The sequence below is a fragment of the Anguilla rostrata genome, chromosome 9 (genome assembly GCF_018555375.3).
Source record: "Anguilla rostrata isolate EN2019 chromosome 9, ASM1855537v3, whole genome shotgun sequence".
Taxonomy (NCBI): domain Eukaryota; kingdom Metazoa; phylum Chordata; class Actinopteri; order Anguilliformes; family Anguillidae; genus Anguilla; species Anguilla rostrata.
In genome coordinates, this window is record NC_057941.1 from 18,783,031 (window position 1) to 18,802,957 (window position 19,927).

At 41.8% G+C, this 19,927-nt stretch overlaps 2 protein-coding genes across 5 annotated transcripts in view; both read left to right on the forward strand.

Annotated features, from left to right (window-relative positions):
* capn5b (calpain 5b) overlaps positions 1 to 10,941 on the forward strand; it is a 32,462-nt gene extending 21,521 nt beyond the window's left edge. The window contains exons 6-14 of one of the 3 annotated variants that reach the window (XM_064350854.1): positions 1 to 194; positions 1,427 to 1,504; positions 1,847 to 2,042; positions 2,400 to 2,522; positions 3,519 to 3,715; positions 4,061 to 4,182; positions 4,459 to 4,509; positions 4,893 to 5,029; positions 5,354 to 10,941. In XM_064350854.1, the coding sequence (XP_064206924.1) occupies positions 1 to 194; positions 1,427 to 1,504; positions 1,847 to 2,042; positions 2,400 to 2,522; positions 3,519 to 3,715; positions 4,061 to 4,182; positions 4,459 to 4,509; positions 4,893 to 5,029; positions 5,354 to 5,536 (1,281 nt within the window). In that variant the 3' untranslated portion in view covers positions 5,537 to 10,941. Of the gene's footprint in view, positions 195 to 1,426; positions 1,505 to 1,846; positions 2,043 to 2,399; positions 2,523 to 3,518; positions 3,716 to 4,060; positions 4,183 to 4,458; positions 4,557 to 4,892; positions 5,030 to 5,353 lie in introns of those variants that run through there. The other 2 variants (XM_064350855.1, XM_064350857.1) reach the window with 2 other exon arrangements.
* A 984-nt stretch (positions 10,942 to 11,925) lies between these two features.
* Positions 11,926 to 19,927, forward strand: part of LOC135263170 (unconventional myosin-VIIa-like) — a 35,803-nt gene continuing 27,801 nt past the window's right edge. Inside the window, exons 1-4 of one of the 2 annotated variants that reach the window (XM_064350858.1) lie at positions 11,926 to 12,436; positions 16,126 to 16,188; positions 17,949 to 18,062; positions 18,240 to 18,392. In XM_064350858.1, coding sequence (XP_064206928.1) covers positions 16,171 to 16,188; positions 17,949 to 18,062; positions 18,240 to 18,392 — 285 coding nt within the window. In that variant the 5' untranslated portion in view covers positions 11,926 to 12,436; positions 16,126 to 16,170. The remainder of the gene's footprint in view (positions 12,437 to 16,125; positions 16,189 to 17,948; positions 18,063 to 18,239; positions 18,393 to 19,927) is intronic. The other variant, XM_064350859.1, reaches the window with a different exon arrangement.

Genomic DNA, 19,927 nt, shown 5'->3' on the forward strand with positions numbered 1-19,927 from the left:
GCGACTACTGTGGAGGACATAGAGGCGCGGCTGGAATGTGGCCTGGTCAAAGGCCACGCCTATGCCGTGACAGACGTCAGGAAGGTTCGACTGGGACATGGGCTGCTGGCCTTCTTTAAGTCAGAGAAGCTTACCATGATCCGCATGAGGAACCCCTGGGGGGAGAAGGAGTGGAGCGGCCCCTGGAGTGATAGGTAATGCCTCCCTCTACTGGTGTGGAGGGCTACAAAATACTTTTGTCAATTTTGTCAATAAGGAGTGCGGTTAATAAACAGGTTAGTAAATGAAGCTTAAGCTTCTGATAGTCTTTATGTTTTAAGTGTCAGTGTTGTGTTCTGCCCTGCTGTAAGTCTCCTTGTATTAAAGTGGGAGATTTTAAAGAGGCTATTTCAGGCCTGTGGTGAAGCTATGAGGTTGAAACAAGGTCAAGACTTGAGACAAAGCTTTGAGGAGAGTTGGTGTCAATCCTATGTCAATTCCAGTCACTTCAGAGAAATTAACTGAAATTCCAGTTTGTAAAATTAAACATTTTCTATTAGTTTTTTTTTTTTTTTTTTTTACAATTAGGCTAAAGTAATGACTTAAAATTTCCCATTTCAGTTTATTAATGAACTGAATTTCACTTAATTTCCTGAATTGGCTGAGTTGAAATGTAACTGACCCCAGCCCTGGCTCTAAGGTTGTCATTTCAGGGAAAAACCCACGGTTATGTCTTCCCTCATGGTCCTCAGATGGAGATCGATCACACATTCAGCTGGGCCTTATGCTTCCCTGAATTATTCAAATGTCTGATTAAAGAAAAGGAATTTTCTGATAACTCCTGAATTGAATTAAATATCGGGAGTTTAATTTAAAACTATGATGCTGGGATTCGATTTACGATACATTATCAGTCAATACGTTTCCATTTTCTTTGAAATGTGCAGTCGAAACGGAAGGTCTTATATCCTATTAACAGAAACCAGATAGCTCCTGGGAAGATCAGAAAGTTTCTTAATGTATTTCTTCTTTTATGTAGTTATAAAGCTCCGCTGTATGGTGTGGTTTTCTGTACACTCCTCTTTCAGCTGTTGTGGTTAATGTCTGTGACAGTTCTTTGGAGAAAGCCAAGCATGCATACCTGCCCTAGCAACTCATAATGTTCTCATAATGCTGCTACAATGTTATAGCAAGCTTTAGGAACCATGATCATTAGCTGGCCATTACCTGGGTCAGCCTCAGCTCACCCATACATTTCAGGAGGTTTGAACTCAAACTGCTTGACAAGGCTTTGAGTGGCTAATTGATGTAAAAATGTATGCAGATGACGAGTAGCTAAATTTTAGGTTTAAAACTGTTCATTTCGTACATACCCAAACTCAGCTAGCCCCCAGTCCCCGTTTTTGGTGGATCCACATTTTGTCCTCCTCCTGCATTTCTGCTGCAGCTCTGAGGAGTGGAAGAAGGTGAGCAAGAGTGAGAGAGAGAAGCTGGGAGTCACAGTCCAGGACGATGGAGAATTCTGGTGAGAAAAGTCTTCACCCATTATAACCCCCTCCCCACCCCTATTCCCACCCTGACAACAGGGAGACCTGATTTATTTTATTTTCCACTCACGTGCCTATACTTGCAATCGAAATAGTATTCTCCTTAAGTTCAGTAATTGTTTGTGACCAGTTGTGAGAGTATCAAATGGAAGCCTCCTTCTGTTCTACCCTCTGTCTTCACTCATTCACTTGTTCCTTCGCACATCCTCTGTTTCTCACTCATTCCCCTGTTTTTCGCTCATTTCCCTGTTCTTCACCCATCCCTCTGTCCCTCACTCCTCCTTCTGGTTCTGTCCCTGTGGCATGACCTGTGACACCAGGATGACCTTTGAAGATTTTTGCCAGTACTTCACGGACCTGATCCTCTGTCGGCTGATCAACACGTCCTACCTGAGCATTCACAAGACGTGGGAGGAGGCGGTAATGAGGGGGTCCTGGGTGCATCGGGACGACCCTCTCAGGAACCGCTCCGGAGGCTGCATCAACCACAAAGCCAGCTTCCTCCAGAACCCGCAGGTAACAGTGTTAACAGTGTACCAACAGAAGAAAGGAAGCCACTCTAAAGACTTGTGGATATGCGTTGAAAATTAGATTCATGTGGAGCTGGTACTGGGCACTAGTGAAGAGAAAATTGTGATGTCTGTACACTGCTAAAAAGTATATAGTTGAATTGCTAATATCCTAATTCTTCTCTCGCAGCAATACTCATTTGTATTTCTACAAAGCTTGTATTTCTGCAAGAATAAATGAGGACATTTGCAATTTGCGTTCGGCCTGTTTTTTGAGCAGTGTGCAGACCGAACTCTTTTCTCTCGACTAGAAACAGAGTGTAACGCAGGTGCCCCTGTCACGTATGATGCTCTGCGCTTGCAGTACGTGTTTGATGTGAGGAAGCCGGAGGACGAGGTTCTGATCTGCCTGCAGCAGAAGGAACAGCGGGCCCGACCCAAAGAAGGAAAAGTGGAAAACCTGGCCATCGGTTTCGACATCCACCGCGTGAGTAGCAGGGCAGGGAGCGGGTGGGGAGCGCTAGGGGAACAAAGGAGTTGGGCAGGGAGGGGGAGAGTCAGTAAGGAGTGGGAGGAGTCACACAGGGAATTATGGGAAATAGGATGACAGTCACAAGGGAATCTCTCTGAGTATACAGGATCGCCAGACAATAGGAGGGGGTGGCTGGCAATTCTCAAGGATCTTACTCATGTTTTCACAAAAGGAGGTCTGCTGTGTTTGAACAGTTACATTACATTACATTACATTACATTTATTTGGCAGACGCTTTTATCCAAAGCGACGTACAAAAAGACGTACAGTTACTTCTTCAAAGCTGTCCAACTAATCTCTCTCCTCTAGAACTGTGTTATGGTGACATAAGATGCAATGATAGCACTCAGAAGTTTCCTTCTGAATGTTTCATCACCTTCACACAAAGGAGAGGGGCATTTCTGAGGATACGCCATTATTGCTTCTCAGCTAAGGGAGTTAAGAAGCAAGTTCTGTTACTTCCATTGTTCCGTGTACAAAGGTTCCAGTGAAAGCAGGTGCCTATGAATATTCATTCACATGTGAGACTCATGCCTGCTTCATACTGATTCTAGTCACTATTAATCATATTTGTAGTGTATTTTTGACTGTCAATCACTCAAATAAATCTGATAGCATACCTACCACCTGCTTGTGAATATTCATGAGTTCCTTCATCAGGGCTCTACCTGCAGAGTGCACTGTTTGACTTGCACTGTGGAAAATAGTAAGTGAGCACGTACGGAAATTCATGCATTCAGCTGTAGGGTTCTCCATGTAGACGTGGATGGCAAGGTGTGGCTTGAGACCATAGTGTAAAAAAGGACAAAAATGGGATATAATCTCAGCGTGTGAAAAAAATCAGTTCTGGAGCTGGGTTGGAAAGGAAGAAAATTACACTCATGAAATGAAAGCCATTGTTGTGGTCTCCACTGGGGAATGAGGTGAGAAGCAGGGTTCTCTTGTCCCCAGGTGGAGCTGAACAGGAAGTTCCGCATGCATTCAGCCCAGCAGAAGGTGGCGGGCTCAATCTACATCAACTCCCGGTGCGTTTTCCTGAGGAAAGAGCTCAAGGAGGGACGCTACGTCATCATCCCCACGACCTTCGACCCTGGGCAGCAGGGCGAATTCCTGCTCCGAGTCTTCACTGATGTGCCTTCAGACTGCAAGTAATCTAGCCAAGCCTCCTGTGCCTCTCCAGGCCTCAAGGGATATGTTACATTTATTTGTGGATCAGCTGCATTTATTTACGGATCCGATGCATTTATTTGTGGATCAGCTATATTTATTTGTGGATCAATTACATTTACTTATTTTTGAGGCAGTAATACCCCCACGCATTACTGTTCTTTCACTGATGCCTGTTTGTCTCACAGCCTTATAAAGCATCCCAGAGATTGTCTCACATACTTTTTCTGCTGCAACCCAACAGAAGAACCACTTCTTTTCTCTTGTCTTGTCACTTACTGTTTCACCACCTGGCCTTTCCAACTCCTTTCTGCCTGTTTCTGCAGAGAGCTGACCCTGGATGAACCAGCTCAGACCTGCTGGACCGGGATGTGTGGCTACCCCCAGCTAGTGACACAGGTGCACGTGCTTGGGGCAGAAGGGCTGCAGGGCCAGGATGCCAATGGAGGTATGCCCCCATGCGGATGGGAGGGGTGCGCCACAGACACATGCAGGAGTTCTGTCTCGCACAAAGAAGCTGTTGCCGGTGCATTACTGACCTGGCCTCATAAATGAATGGGTTTGAAAGGTGTTTTAACCTTGTCCGCGAGGAAAGCCAAAAGCGATGTGTAAATCCCGTAACAGTTGCTGGTTTCGCTGCCCTTTGAGACCTGGAGTCCCGGAGTTTGTAGCGAGAAACTAAACTAAGATGAGTCACTTAGGAATCTCTTCTGGTCACATGCAGAACTCCACTGTCTGAATCCCCAGAAGAAGAGACACAGCATGATGACAGGAGGTACCTGAGCACCACCTAGTGGCCAGTAGCTGTCACCTTAGGATGATGTAGGTGTTAGTTGTCAAAGATACTATTGACAAGATTTGCCCAAGTCCTATTGGCATAAGATAATTGGACCTGAAAACCATATCTGATCTAATTCACTTTAGCTTCTCAATCTGTTATTGACACCCTAAAGCATTTTTTGATGCATTTGGAATCTTGCCAATAGTTTCTTTGTTTCTTAAGAGCATTGATATTGATTCTTCAAGAATCCCTCTTTCAATTTAAAGAGATGTATTTCAATTAGGTTTTAAAAAACCGTGTAGACATTTTGACAATCTGATATATCTGTAAATGTTCACACTATGGAGTCTGATTGGCGGGTGTCACTCTTTTTTCAGCCTCTGACCCGTATGTGATAATCTCCTGTGAAGGGGAGAAGGTGCGCTCTCCGGTCTACAAAGACACGTGCAGCCCGGACTTCGACATCAAAGGCCTTTTCTATAGGAAGAGACCCAAAGAGGGCATTCACATTGAGGTGGGTGAAACTAGAATTAAGCCTGAGCATGAAGCTGAACAGCTGTTAGCCTTTTGCAGAACTGACAAAAACGAATCAGTTTGACAGGAGTCTCACGTCCAGTGTGAATGGCATCTTGTCAACTGTTGGCTTTGAAGCAGCCCTGTGTTTGAAGCTGCAGTCTTTGCTGAAAGACCTGATTGCTTAAGCAACAACAGGTAGACTCTTACTGTCCTTCTGTCTTCCCTCTTCATCTGTCTCATTGTTGTCTCTTTTATTTTTGTTTGGCTACCTCTCTCTCCCTTTCTCTCTCTGAACCCTATGAACGGGGCCTGCGACGGGCAGATCTACAATAAAAATGTGATCGTCGACACCTTCCTGGGTCAGGTGACCCTGTTCAGCGAACCCACCGACCGGCAGGAGCAGCACACTGTCCACCTGCGCGACAAGGGCAACCAGCAGAGCAACGACCTGCCTGGCACTCTGACTGTCCGGCTGATCACCTGCAGCCTGCTGACCAACATCTGAGCCCCGTGCCACGCCCATTGCAGCCTTAAATCGCCCTCCCCCCCACCCCCCCTTCCTCTCCGGTGGCGCGAGGCTTCCCCAGGACAGCTTTTCCCTCCTCTGACATGGATGTTTGCGTAGCCTGTGCGTATCCAGAAGTGGTTTCAAGGGCTACAAATCGTCCGGGGGGGAGCACCTCTGTGTTTTTGAACGCTGCGTGGTGATGCCCTTTCGGATGCATCATCGCCGTCCGTCTACATCATCGACCCCCCCCCCAGGTTAAAACCCGCCCCTTCTTGGCTTTTGAAAGAACCCTGCTTATTCCTCTCTAAAATAACCCACTTTTCAATGCTGTGCCCCTTTTTCCCTCAGGCACAAAAATACTGCAGCCAATTTTCAGCGCTTTGTCCCTGAAGAGGCTTCTCTTCTCCCCTGTTTGGGGTTGGGACAGTCTTACTGTTAGCCTATGAAAGCCCTTTTTTGCAGGGTGCCATTAATTGACAGCACATCACGTACTGTACTGTGCTATACTACACTGTAGGGACTGAGAATACAGACATCTCATCAATGAGTTTTATGGATGGGTATCTCCTAGTCTGTGGGAATATCATTTTTATTTTTTTTGCCAAGGTGACCATGTTGTTTCGTCTGCCTGTCGTGCCATCAAGTACCTCTCTGGGACCAAAGGCAGCCATGCCATGCCATGCCATACCATTGCTATCCGCCTTTTCCCCCTTCGATTGTATTCGCCTTCGATGTCTGCTGATCGCTGAGAGACAAGTGTAACTGTGGTGAGATGGCTGTGCATTTGACTCTCACGGTATACCCCAGGGATCGCAGTTCTACTGCAGATGTGCAATTACTGTAGTCCTCCATTTGCTAAACATCAAAGTAACAAGTTAATAAGTTTTTGCTACATGATTGATGAGTAGATCACTTTTCTTTGTCGGTAGCAGATGCCCGTGATAATGAAATGTGGTTCAAATCACAGGCGGGTGACATATTAATCTGGTGCCACGAGAGGGACGCCGCGCATCTCCAAAGATTCTCTAAGGTACTGTAAAGATATACATATCAGTTCATGCGCACTTCATGGTGAAAGTCTCCAGTCCATGCTACCGAGCGTTCCATCACCGGAACTCCTTAACACCGGACCTCCTTAAGCCCTCAACAGTGTAAATAGTGTCCTGGCCAGAACTCCTAATATGATCCAGGAAGTAGCACAGGGAGAATATTCTCCCTTGTCATCACCTCGATCTGATGACTCCAAGTTTGTTTATAGGTCACCAGTATTCGTTCTGCACAGTTTACTTCACACGTGTGTCGGTCCACATCATCATGTCTTGAGTCTTGTTCTCTCCACTGTTGGCTGTAGGCCTGTGTATTACAGACTCCTGAGTTTTCACCACAGATTATGTTTCAAACAACACCCCTCACCAGTTCTAACCAGTGCTCAGCAACACCACAAGTTAGTACACCAGCAAACAATGAACTAAAAGCACTAAAAAGGTGAATGCTTGGTCAACATTACACTTCATGCCCTGGCATACGCTGTGTAAGAGGTACATACATATAGAGGTATAAATGAAATGAGTACCCTGAAAGTGTTTTATTGTTGATACTGTTGATACTGCGTTGTATTATACAAATATACTGTATTATGTATCCTAAGTATCTTTGCATTGTTTTACTGTAATTTATATAAAGAAAGTAGTATTTACAGTGTTATATCAGGTTATAATAACCCTCATTTATCATGTGAAAGAATAGAAAACAGAATTAAGCATTTCCATTTTTTTAAATAATGTTGAATGATGTTTTTGGCTATGTTACCCTTGTGTAAATAGAGGGTGGTGCACGGCATATACCTCACCTAGCTGTGGTAGCAGAGTCGTGCATGGAGAGCATGTGAGCAGTTTGAGGTACATGTATAATAGCTACACCATGGCTGTGTTCGAATCAGCGCACTTGCCTACTGTTGAGTATACAAGTTGCATACAACTTGTACACGACCTGTATACTGAATAGTAGGCAAGTGCGCTCATTCGGACATGGCCTGAGTCAGCTATTCAGCTGCTAGCATCACACCTGAAATCACGCAGTCGAACATGATGTGCCACTGTCTGCTTGTGATCTGGAAGCATGAACTACCATTTGGATCATCTGCAAACATTGTGATAAACTTACATTACTGATGAATTTGTGGCAGTGACCGCACTCTTAATAACTGCAAAGATGGAAGGTGTTGGTTGTCCTGATAAACGTATTTCCCTTTTCATCTCCAGTATGTATCAGAGTGTGGATATCCTGTAGTAGATCTTCTACCCTGCTGTCACCTTGAATGGACAGGCGATATATACATTTCAGACAATGGTTTCATCAAATTTATGAAATGATGAGCAAAATTTGTGGCCATGTAATGAGTTCACTTTTGAAGTTATGTACAATTTCAGAATATTTCTACCCATAATATAGGGGACTTTTTAGTTTACTGTGTAATTGGGGAAGATGGCTCAGTCACATACCAGTTACAGTGTACAACAGTCTAGTTGAAATATCAGCCACGTCATTCCTGCAAAGAGTATTTGGTACAAATGAGTATTTGGTTATTGTAGTGAGGATTTACAGAATCATGTAAAGACTTACCACACTGATCTGTATTTATTATCTGTACTGCTTTGCTGTGCAATGTGTCCCTCTGCATATTTTATTGGGCATGGGATAACTGATTTTCTCAGTGCCTAAATTGCTGTACTCAAATTGAGACTGCAGCAACCATAATAACACATATAATGATACACTGTACAGGCAGTGATGTGGAACTTTTTTATTTTTAGTTGTTTTATGATGAACTTGTTTACAGCTGTCAATATTGGCCTGTTTATTAAGAAATGTTTCTTCTCTTCGGGAATTAGTTGTATGATTGGCATCAGAATATGTGCATGCTTATATATGGAATGGCAAAGGGGTTGATAAGTTTTTTTGTTATTTGTTTTTTGCTGCCAACTTGAATATACCTTTATCACCTTTACTTTTCATTGTGAGTCAGCACAAGTGTGATGAAAGGGGTTAGATTACATTGGTAAAAACCCCATGCCAAACAGATTACTGTGGGTGATATTTCAACAGTAGAAATGCCAGTGCCAAACACATAAGCTGGGCTGTAATCTTACATGGCTTGGGAATAAATGTTCAACTCTGCTGGGAGAAACTCTAGCCAGTGAATGCTAGTGTTTCCTTCTTAGATTAAAGGTTTTTGAGAAACTAATTTTGGAAGGAATGTTCAGTCACCTGTTATTGTACAGTAGCTAAAATGCATGTCTTGAAATTTTGTGCAGCTTCAAGGTTACTCCTTGTAACACAAAATAGTTTGACCTCAGCATGGTCATATTTCACAACCATCGCAACCACAATTGAGCGGAGGATATTAATCCCTCAAAGGAGCAGGTCACTCAGCCAGTCACTCAATGCGAGCGCTGCATTGAATACTGTGCAAGAAGCAACACAGCTTCACAGAGAGCTTTTTACTGAAGCAAATTATATACACTGTCTAACATGTTATTTTCAAAGTGTGTGAGTTTCTTTATAAACTTACTTGTAAATTCAAATGCTTTATGGATGGAGGCCCCAGTGTTTGCAAATTAAATCTTCAGTATGAACCAGGTTCACAGAGACCATGAGTGTTACTTTAGGACATCCAAAAGCCATTATAATAATGTCAAACTATAATACCTTTATTATCAAGGCTGTGTTCATGTATGTGTATAACACACACACACACACACATACACGCAGTGCAATTCATACGCATTTGGACAGTGACACTTTTTTTATCATTTTGGCTCTCCAGCACATTGGATCATTTGAAATGAAACAATGAATATGACATTAAAGTGCAAACTGTCCGCTTTTATTTGTGGGTATTTACAATTTTACTCCATATTGGGTGATCTGTGTAGGAATTACAGCCCTTCAGCCCTTTTTATATGTAGTCCCCCACATTTTAGGGGACCAAAAGTAATTAGTCAATTGTCGGCTCAGCTGCATTTTGGCTGGCTGTATGTCATTGCATTATTACTTCATGCATAAGAAGGCAAACAAAAGGTCAAGAGTTGATTCTAGGTGTGACATTTGCATTTTGTTGCTGTTATATCTCAACATGAAGACCAAAGAAGTGTTTTATTTAAAATCCAATGGGGTGGAGTACAGAGCCAAAACTACAAAAATGTTCACTGTCCAAATACAGACTGCACTGTATATAGGATATTAATTCTTTTTTTTTTTTTGACACATTGGCTTAAGATGTATGATTCTTATACTGATTTATGTTTAATGTTGTGATTGCACGTGGATGGCACTGGACCATAGTTGAGAATCTCTATGTGACTGACTGTTCTATATTGCCTTTAGTTGGAGAGGGAATTCCTGCTTCTCCAATGCTAGAATACCTCCTTTCTGATTACATACTTACCTGTGTGCGGAAAAAGCATACGTTTCTTAAATATCTGTAGATATTTGACCTAAATTGCCAAGATATGGATTTAAAATAAATGAAATGAAAATAAAATAAACTAGTTGACTTGTGTAACTGTATGCTGTATACTGTATGTTGTTTTATCTTATAAGTGTCTCTCCTGTCAAATTATTTAATTTGTTTTGTAATTGCATATCTTCTGAAATATTAATAAGGGACATTTATTAAATTGGTCAGTGAGCCAAAACAACTTATGGATGATGCCAGATTCAAGTTTATGTTCCCTCGCATCCACTCGACCTGAGTTAGGTTGTCTTGTTGAACTTTTTATGCGCATGAATTTTGTAATGTTGCACAAGACATGAAGTTCTTCAGCTTCTTACTCCTGGTAAAGTTTATGGAAGTTTAAAGAAGAGTGGTAATTTGCCTAATAAATTCAGATGATGTTAGCCAGGTAATGTAATGTATTCATAATTCTGAAGACGATTAAGACTGGAAAGACTGTGAAAGACAGAATCTCTTAGTAACTCGTTCTCTTGTGTCATATGTGAATTTCTTTTGTGAATAAAATCAGCTATATTCAGAGAGTGAGCCAATAAAACTCTCGAGTAGTTTTCTGATGTTAGACCTGCAAAATATACTGCATGATAACATTCAATATATTAATGGATATTCGTGTCTTTTTTATGCACATCTTTTGTCAGTATTTTGTACTTTTTTGTTGAATCTTCTATATCTGTTCTATCTTGGGTTCAAAATACATGTTTTTTGTCAAATTCTGAAAGCTGTACCTATAATTGCACTCTTATTTGAAGTATTTGTTCAGTACTCTTTAGGGTCACACTGTGGTTATTTTATATTTATTGCTTATTTTAATTTTTTATTATTATTCATATTTTTTGTATTTTGTCCATTGGTGGCATGACTTTTAAATAAAAGTGAAAATTCCAATAAGATTGTTTTTAAAGAATATTATTTTATGAATTTGTTGACTGGCAAGTGCTGTTGTACTGGCATGTGCTACTTGCAGAATAGGCAACAGCACCTTTCTCAAGAAGGGGAAGTGCATATTTTGCAACCTTATGTTTGCTGATCTTTTGTTTGCTTCTTTTTAAGAAGCACTCTAGACAAACCTATTTGAGCATCTGATTGTATGATTGTTTTGCATAACCTATCGATACCTCTCTCTGTCATAGCATTGCCACCTAGTTTGAATTGTTGTGAACAAATGGATTTTATACTTTTCACCAAGGACTGAATTGAATTTTTTTTATATAATGCAAAAGCACAAAAACAGATTAAGTTGTAAATTTGTTACATTTCAGATGTGTGCCCTGTGTCGTGTACGTTTAACAATTATAGGTTTCCCATCACTAAAAAACACTCATAAGGTTCCATAACCTTTAGTTTTAGATAGAGGGCATGTTGTTTCTTTTGAACACAGTACAGGATTACTGGTCATTTGTCACTGTGGGAGAAAACTGTTTGGATGTTGATTGGATAGGTCCTCTTTGATTGGATGTCCTTGTGTGACATGGTTACAGTTTCCCATGAAGTGCAGCCATCGTGCCATTTCTGATGCTTCTGCAAAATTCTGGCTGGAATCCAATATTCTTGCTTTGCAGTTTGGCTTTAACTTTGAGTAGTGCACCAAGGGATATGTACCCAAGATCTTCAATCATTCATTTATTTCAGCTTGAAGTACAGGAGAATGTAAATAATGAAAGAAAAAAAGCTGAAAGTGTAATTTTGTTGTTTGTTGTTTGTGTGAGTTGTCTAAAATTCCCCTGTAGCTATGGTGAGTATCCAGCACTTAAAAGAGAACTCTGTTACAAAATTAAATACTTGGCTTGCTATGTGCTATATGAATCTTGAATTGTGTGTCTGTTGACCTTTTACACACAGGGGCAACCAGGAGGAGGCTTTTCTGAAGGAGAGGACCAGAAGCTCCACCATTCTAATGTTTTCACATCCCCTCCCCTTCCCCCCTCTCTCCCTGCCTCCTGCCTGGCCGTGGCATAACCCCTCCCACCGTTAAGAGCGATCAGTGAATGAGAGCCGCCGTGTCAGTCCGGCTCCTCCCCAGGGCACGGCCACTGGGAGCAACAGGTGCTTCGGCTACCCCTCGGGACAGAAAGAGCAATAGACAGCGAGACTGACTGGGTGAGAGAGGGAGAGAAAGTGCCGGTGAGAGAAAGGTAGTAGGACACAGCAAGAGAAGGATGTACAGCAGAAAAGAAAGCTCAAACGGACAAAAATAGAAAAGAGCCTGGGAGCTTTGGCCTGGTTTCTCCCCTGTTCTTCAATTGGCGTGCTCACCTGTCTTTTCCTTCACCACGGACTTTCCCAAGAGGACCCATACACACTCAAACACACACACACACAGACACACTCATATCCTAAAGGGAGACAGCGAGAGAGGAGAGGCAGTGCTGAATCGCTGAGAGGTGAGTGAGAAAACCGCCTCGAGACTTAGTCCCCAGGCACGACGCTTCCCTAAGCCCTTCGTCCAAAGCTTCTTATAGCTCACATATTTCACCCCAGCACGGTTCACACCAAGCTTTAAACTGGGACATTTGTATAAGTTTAAAGAGACAGCGTCTGTGTTTTTGTCTTAGTGTGTCATCACTTTAGTTTTGCCTCGATGTCGCTGTGTAAGAAGCGCAAACCTAATATTGTGACTGAAGTTTAGATTTGTCCTGAGGTGAAAGCTGTGGTGTGAAGCTGGAAGAGCACAGTCAGAGGAACCAAATATCGTTTGGCCCTGTTCAGAAATGGTCAGAGGCCTGGGCACTGGACAACATTCATGTTCATAGTGTCCTGTTTTACCAGCTGTTACATGTTGTAAAATAACCTTCCTTGTTTGTTTAGAAGATTTAAGGGAATATAATATGATTAAGGGTTAGAGCAACTTATTTACATAACTTAAATTGAGCTGCTTGCCCAGAGCTGCATATTTGGTGGTGTAAACAAGCCCCCTGCTCATGGGCTACAACACTGAGGTCACAAGCACAGCTCCATTGCTCCCTAACCCATGACTTCACACTGCTACCTCTGTCTAAAATGTATTGGTGCTATGTATTGCCCTCCTCGTTTAATGGATATTAAATCTGATCTTGACCCTGACAGTTCAGAATCAGCCAGTCATATTACTAATACTCATTTTCTTTACATGTGGTTCTTATATCACTGTATTTGTAATTGCAGCAATTACTTATTTTATATATGAGTACAACAGTAAATTACTGCCAGCAATTGTGGTGACTCTCAATGTCTTTGTGCTTAGCCTGGAAGACACATAATATGCTTTAATTAAGAGAGTGTTAGCATGCTGGCAGACAACTCCTAACGGCTGCTCTGCTGAATCTGAGCAAAAGGAGCATTACTGTATGTAATCACCACACACATTGGGATTATCTCCTATATCTGCAGAATCCTTAGGAAGCCCTTTGGCATTAAAGAGATCCCAAATCCTCATCAGACGGGTGGTGTGTCAGGTCAGGTGGGGGCTGCAGTAGGTACAGTACTACAGACAGGAAGTGGAATGGGAGGGCTGAGCTCTGGGAGAACAAGTGACAATGACAGTGACAATGACAACATATGACAATGCCCAGCCCTGTGACCTTTCACCCTGTATCTCCATCCTCTAAGCTCACGTCTTTCCTTCCACCGTAGAGGCCCCACCTGCCCAGGCCTGAAGGCTGGCAGCAGACTGGCAGCCCATGGTTTTGGATTAGAAGCTCTTATCTTGGCTTCTGTACAGTGTCAATTATTCAAATTGGTGATAAAGCTACTAGGAGGTGCCTGGGTGTCACGTAACGTCTTTAAGTAAGCCCCAAAACAAATGGAAGCTGTTTGGGATTATTTAACAGGCTCATAATTTATGGTTTACATAACTTAGATTAGCCAGGGAATCAGAGTAGGTCCAAGTCCATAATAAAATAATTCAACACCCGAGCATGTATTGAACTCAGACCTGTATTCAATTAAAGACCCTATCAAACCTAATTAATTTAGAGGTTACTGAGATGAAAACTAGCACGCAGCATCTGCCCTCAGGGACATGATAGGGAAATAGTGGTAAATAGTTTAATCTAATTTATAATTATATTATACATGTTTCACTCCAGTTCTGAGGTTTCCAGCTCTTCTTTAATGAGTGGGCACAAGATCCATAAGAAAATCTGTGATGGCCACATTAGGGATAACTACGTATGTAATATATCTGCCTGGACGTCTTTTTGGTGTGGAAGCCACAGTCCGACACATTGAGGTTTTTTCTAATGGAATTACAGTGGGGAACTGGAATCTTTCCAGTTATGGATCCAAGGGAAGTACAGCAGCTACAAGGAGAATACTACATTAAAGGGGCACCTCACTGGGCAAATATGGGCATAAATCTGTTGGGGCTACTCTGCAAGTACAACCCTGTATAGGGGTATTTGTAAAAAAATATATATATTGGACACTGATATATGGCTTGCCAGACTTTTCTCTTCCATTCGTCCTGTTAATGCCCAGCCGAAATCAGCGAATGTCAGAAAGAGTGAGGCGCTAATCTGCTCACACCATGTGTCACCCAGGATGAGGGTACATGCCGGACAAATGCTTAAAGTGGTGGTGTTTTTACAAGTAAGAGCTGGAATGGTGGATAGATGTGAATGAGGAGATGGCTGTGTAATCTCAAAGCTTTAAATAAAGACTGACCATGGCTGCCTCTCAGCTGGAGGCTAATTAGATTGAGCTATTGCTGTGGATTACCATGGAGACTCGTCATGTGGCAGGGATCGAAAGGGAGAGAGAGAGAGAGAGAGAGAGAGCTTTAGATTACAACTGCACTCATATACAGGTTTGGTCTCACAGCTGTATTTGTTAGTATCATGAAACTCTTTTAGTTGACTATGTCCAGTATAGTATACTAGTTAAGGATGTGAGCTTGTAACTGAGAGGTCACTGGTCAAAATCTCTATGGTTTCATCATGTAGCCCTGCTATTTCAGGAGAGCCTAATGTTTGGGATATATTAATGTTATGTACAGTAGTTATGTTTAGTACTTTGTTGCATTTCCTTTGCATGAAATGGCTGCTTGAAGTCTGACCCATAGACATGACCAGGTGCTGAGTAGTTTCAACACTACTGCTTGTCTTAGCATAAATTAAAATTTACAATTAAAAGTGAGAAATGAAATGTATGTTTTCTATGTTTAATTGCTTTTAAAAAATTATGAAGGATGATACATTAGTGTTATGGAATAGTCCCAGTAGTCCATAACACCCATCGCATAACACTTTATACTGCAAAATTACATACTGCTAGTTTTTTATTTATTTTTTAGGTCCTGGCAGTGGTAGGTAGAACAGAGAATGCCTTATAAGGTTGTTTCTTTGTATCCTAGATATAGTAACTAAATAAATATGGACAAAACAGTGGATTTGAATTAAGTTCGGTTCCTGGGGATTTAAATTAAGTTCAGCACCTGGGGTTTGGAACAAAGTACTGCATTTTGGCACTTCTAGAACAGTTATAACAGATGGGAATTTCTGTCCTGTCTGAATTTTTTATTTCCTTTATTCATTTAATTGATTTTCATGTCAAAAATCAACTTAAAATGGTGCAAAGTTCATGATAGCGGTCCTGCTCAAAGCTGCATTACAAACATGAAAAATATGTGCTGGTTGTGTTCATGGTTGTTTGTGCATGTGTCCTTCATCTCTCCTATCTCTCTTTCTTTCTTTCTCTTTATGTCGCTCTGTATATTTCTCCAATTTATCTGTTCCTCTTTGTTTGTATAATTAACCTGTATCATTGATTCCATGTGAATGTGTTACCAGTGTGAGTGTAGCACTTGTGGGTGGTAGGATGTTGCAGTGTTGGGTTTGTTCCTTATTTTCTCATGGGCCTTCCAGTCTGGATGCGAGCAGGACGATAGCACGTGAAAGGGCTGTTTTTCCCTTTCTCCATTCAGTCCACCAGGTCATATGACTGGCTAGATCAGGGGGTAAGAGCCTGACTGTGCTCAGCTCGGAATGCCTGTCACGGTTCCTCACGCTATGAAAGGGGACGGTGTGACGTTGCCACATTCTTCTGGCCTCACTTGATGTTCCTGTGGTGCTCACCTGTCCCCCATCTCCTGCAGGGTCTCCCCATGGTGACTTCTGATGTCCAGGAATAAACAGGCGCTATGGTCATTCTACAGCAGGTACAGACCCGACTATCAGCTTGTCATTCTTTTCCTTTTTTTCCTTTGGGGGGAATCGATTTTGGCTGAGAAAAAGATGGGTTCTCCCTACACTTCTAAACTGTATTTGGTGTAAGACATACAGCTGCGTCTGTGTGTATTCTGTGCTTCAAATATGCATAAATCCCAAAAAGAGATATTCTCACGGTGTAACAGTGCCTTTGGTCCCATTAGCATACATACATGACATCAAGGAAGCTGTGCACACAATCATATTCAATGGCCACATGCTGGTTTCAGAACCTTTCTTGCCCACATGGTCCCTTGCGGCTGCATTTTGCTCCGTGTAGTGCTTATACTCCTCAGCGTAACTGACCACCCATGACCTTGTTATATCTTATATGTACATGGAACTCAGACCAGGGCTGTTATCAGGAACCTGCCATGCTGACTCACACTGATGTCATGATAGATACCCTGGGGCTCTGGCTAATCCTAGCTCTAGCAACCTACATTCTGAATATTTTGGTCTGTTCTTTTTTGTTGTTTTATAATCTGTGCTCATTTTCATTGAATGAATGACAATTGTATTATTTAGAAATTTTACAGATTAAGTAGAGTACGTTTAAATATATATTTGTTGTCAGAATTTAAACATTTGAGTAGTGTTACAGATACAGGGAACAATGAAGTAGGCCTCATTTTTACTCATTTGAAGTCTTACTAATCTGCTGATCACATGTGTTGTGCATAGTAAAAAAAATGGATAAAATGTGATAATCTGGATTAAGGGTACTTTTCAGGAGCTACTTTTCTATTTTACCTAAGATACTATATTGTACTGGTATAGTCCCAATATGTAATTTGGATGTAAATATAAAATATTTCTACCCTCCCTCAAGAGATAAGCAGGATTTCACTCATATTACAGCCAAGTGGTAAACTATTTGCAGGAATAAGGTATACACTAACTGTCATATTGTCATATTAGCGTGAGGTAAGGTACTGACCACACTATCAAATAGTTCTTGTCATAATGAGAACAGACTGGTATACACAGTATTGCTCTGCCCTTTTGTAATACTGTTTTGTAGAGCCATGGTCCATGATTTCCCAACATGCGAAATTTGCCCTCCAGAATCTGTGATAATCTTTTAAGCATGAAAGGAAGTTAACTCACCCAGATCTACTACATTACATAAAGCTGTTGAAAAGCCTTAAAAGAGTTATTTTAGGACAATGTTCAAATAGGTTTATTGTCACATGTCCTGTGTTTAGATAACTGCAGAGTTCTGTAGTTTTTATTTTGCATATGTTTTGTTCTGCACACATAGAAATTCAGGAACTTTATTTTCTTGCCATTTTGTTGTTACTTTCTTTTGCCATTGTCAATGTGACTTTGTTTTTTTCAGGAAGCAGTGCATAAAGTCCTCTTCTTTTGTTTGCATTATTTATGATTGTAATAAAATCAGGAGATGTTTTTGGAATATTCATTACGTAGACCTTGTGGTCATACATCCCAAGAATCCCTAGTTACAGGGGTTTCTGGTGCTTCTGAATTTCCATTGAAACTGTATTTGTCACACTCCTTAATGAGTTTTCAGAAGATGCATAAAATTGGAATGTCTTTATGTTAACAGAAGGGAGACAGAGCTTTCAGTTTCAGCCTGTAATAATATTAGTGGTGCTAACCCCAGGTGCAAAATGAATAATGTATAATCCAATCACTCCAAGTGGAAAATTATTGATAATTTCCCAGCCCTAATTGGGTTTTGTTCCAGGGGGACTATGTGTGGTTGGATCTGAAGACCGGCCGAGAGTTTGACGTCCCTATTGGTGCTGTGGTAAAGCTATGTGAATCTGGACTGATCCAGGTTCTGGATGACGAAGGAAATGTGAGTGATAAAGCAGAGCCACGCTCTGTAATTGATTAGAGCTATAATTAATGCATGTGATAGTGTCCGTGTTTCATTGTCCAGAAAAGAAAAAATAAGAAAAAGGAATGTTTTACATTTCTGATGCGTTCCCGTTTGCACACCAAGCTCCTGAAAATCTTCCCTTCTCTCCCCTAGGAGCACTGGATCTCACCCCAAAATGCCACCCACATTAAACCCATGCACCCCACTTCTGTGCATGGGGTGGAGGACATGATCCGTCTGGGTGACCTGAATGAGGCCGGAATCCTCCGCAACCTGCTTATCCGCTACACTGAACACGTCATCTATGTGAGTGCCAGAAGGACACTGGGTTACCCCACCACTTCCTGCATTTCACCACGCTGGCTACTGTACACACTGCTGCCTCCACTCTATATTGTCTGTGAAGGGGCAGTCTACAAATAGAGGAGAACACCCTCATAACCACACGCTGGCTACTGTACACACTGCTGCCTCCACTCTATATTGTCTGTGAAGGGGCAGTCTACAAATAGAGGAGAACACCCTCATAACCACACACTGGCTACTGTACACACTGCTGCCTCCACTCTATATTGTCTGTGAAGGGGCAGTCTACAAATAGAGGAGAACACCCTCATAACCACACACTGGCTACTGTACACACTGCTGCCTCCACTCTATATTGTCTGTGAAGGGGCAGTCTACAAATTTAGGAGAACACCCTGCACTGCCAGACGACCTGTATCCTATGCACAGGCCACTCCGCTCCTCAGTGTCAATAGGTGATTTTTCTGCCCACTGAAATGAATTGTTCAGTACAAGTGATAACTTCAATCACACATGAATTCACCTTGTGTCTGTTGCTGAAAGGGATTTGTGAAACCTACAGTGGTTTTTGATGTGCGTCCCACAGTGTGGTCAGCGTCACAACACTACCAGGCTCAGCTTTAGCTCATACTCACCTCAGACTCATCCCACACTTATCACACCTCAGCTTACTCAACCCAAAGTGTGTTGAGCCTCAGCCAGAACTCAGCCAGAACTCAGATATTTGGCTGTCCCTACGATTAATCCACGTCCTATGTGTTTTGTCTCTTTCTCTGTGAAGACAAACTGCGGGGGGAGGGTAAGTACAGAACCATTCTGCGCTGCTGATCAAGCATCCGTTCTTTAACACGAGAGCGTGTGCATATCAATGTTTCGAACAGCTTGCCAGGTCATGTATTACAGGCAAAGGCCAGTGGCATGTTCATGTCCAGGCCTGACACAGTGCTTTATACTCTCTAGACAGTAGGAAAATACAAGCTAAGATGGACTGAATGGCCTGGTTTCATGATCGGTTATTCTCATTATACTACTGTCTCTGCATTTTGTGCATTGAGTACTTCCCTACAGTGTATGGTGGCCATTTATCTGGAAATGTAACATATTCTTGAACATGTCACTGGCTTCACCTGTTCAAAGCTTCAAAAGTAAATGTTCTATGGCCTAATCTAAGAGTTTTCCCTGAAATTAATTTGTGCTTGTTTCACCATGATTGTGGAAGAAATCCCATTTGAGCTTTCAGGATAAAAAATATTGTGCATTAAGTGCTCATGTACGACAGCACCTTAACATTAGACAAATAACAATAGTGATAATTGCTGATAGGTATTAGTGATAGGTAATAGTTTAGAAACATTCGCAAATTATTATTGATGGAAATAGCCATCAATCATTCTTTAAAGTCAATCAATCAACATTCATAAATCAATGTAGTTCCAATGTTGTTTTGTGAATAGAAATCCATTTGAAATTGGAATCATGTTTGTCAGGCTACATTACTTGGTGCTAAAATTTCTGTTTTCATACTGACAGCTATC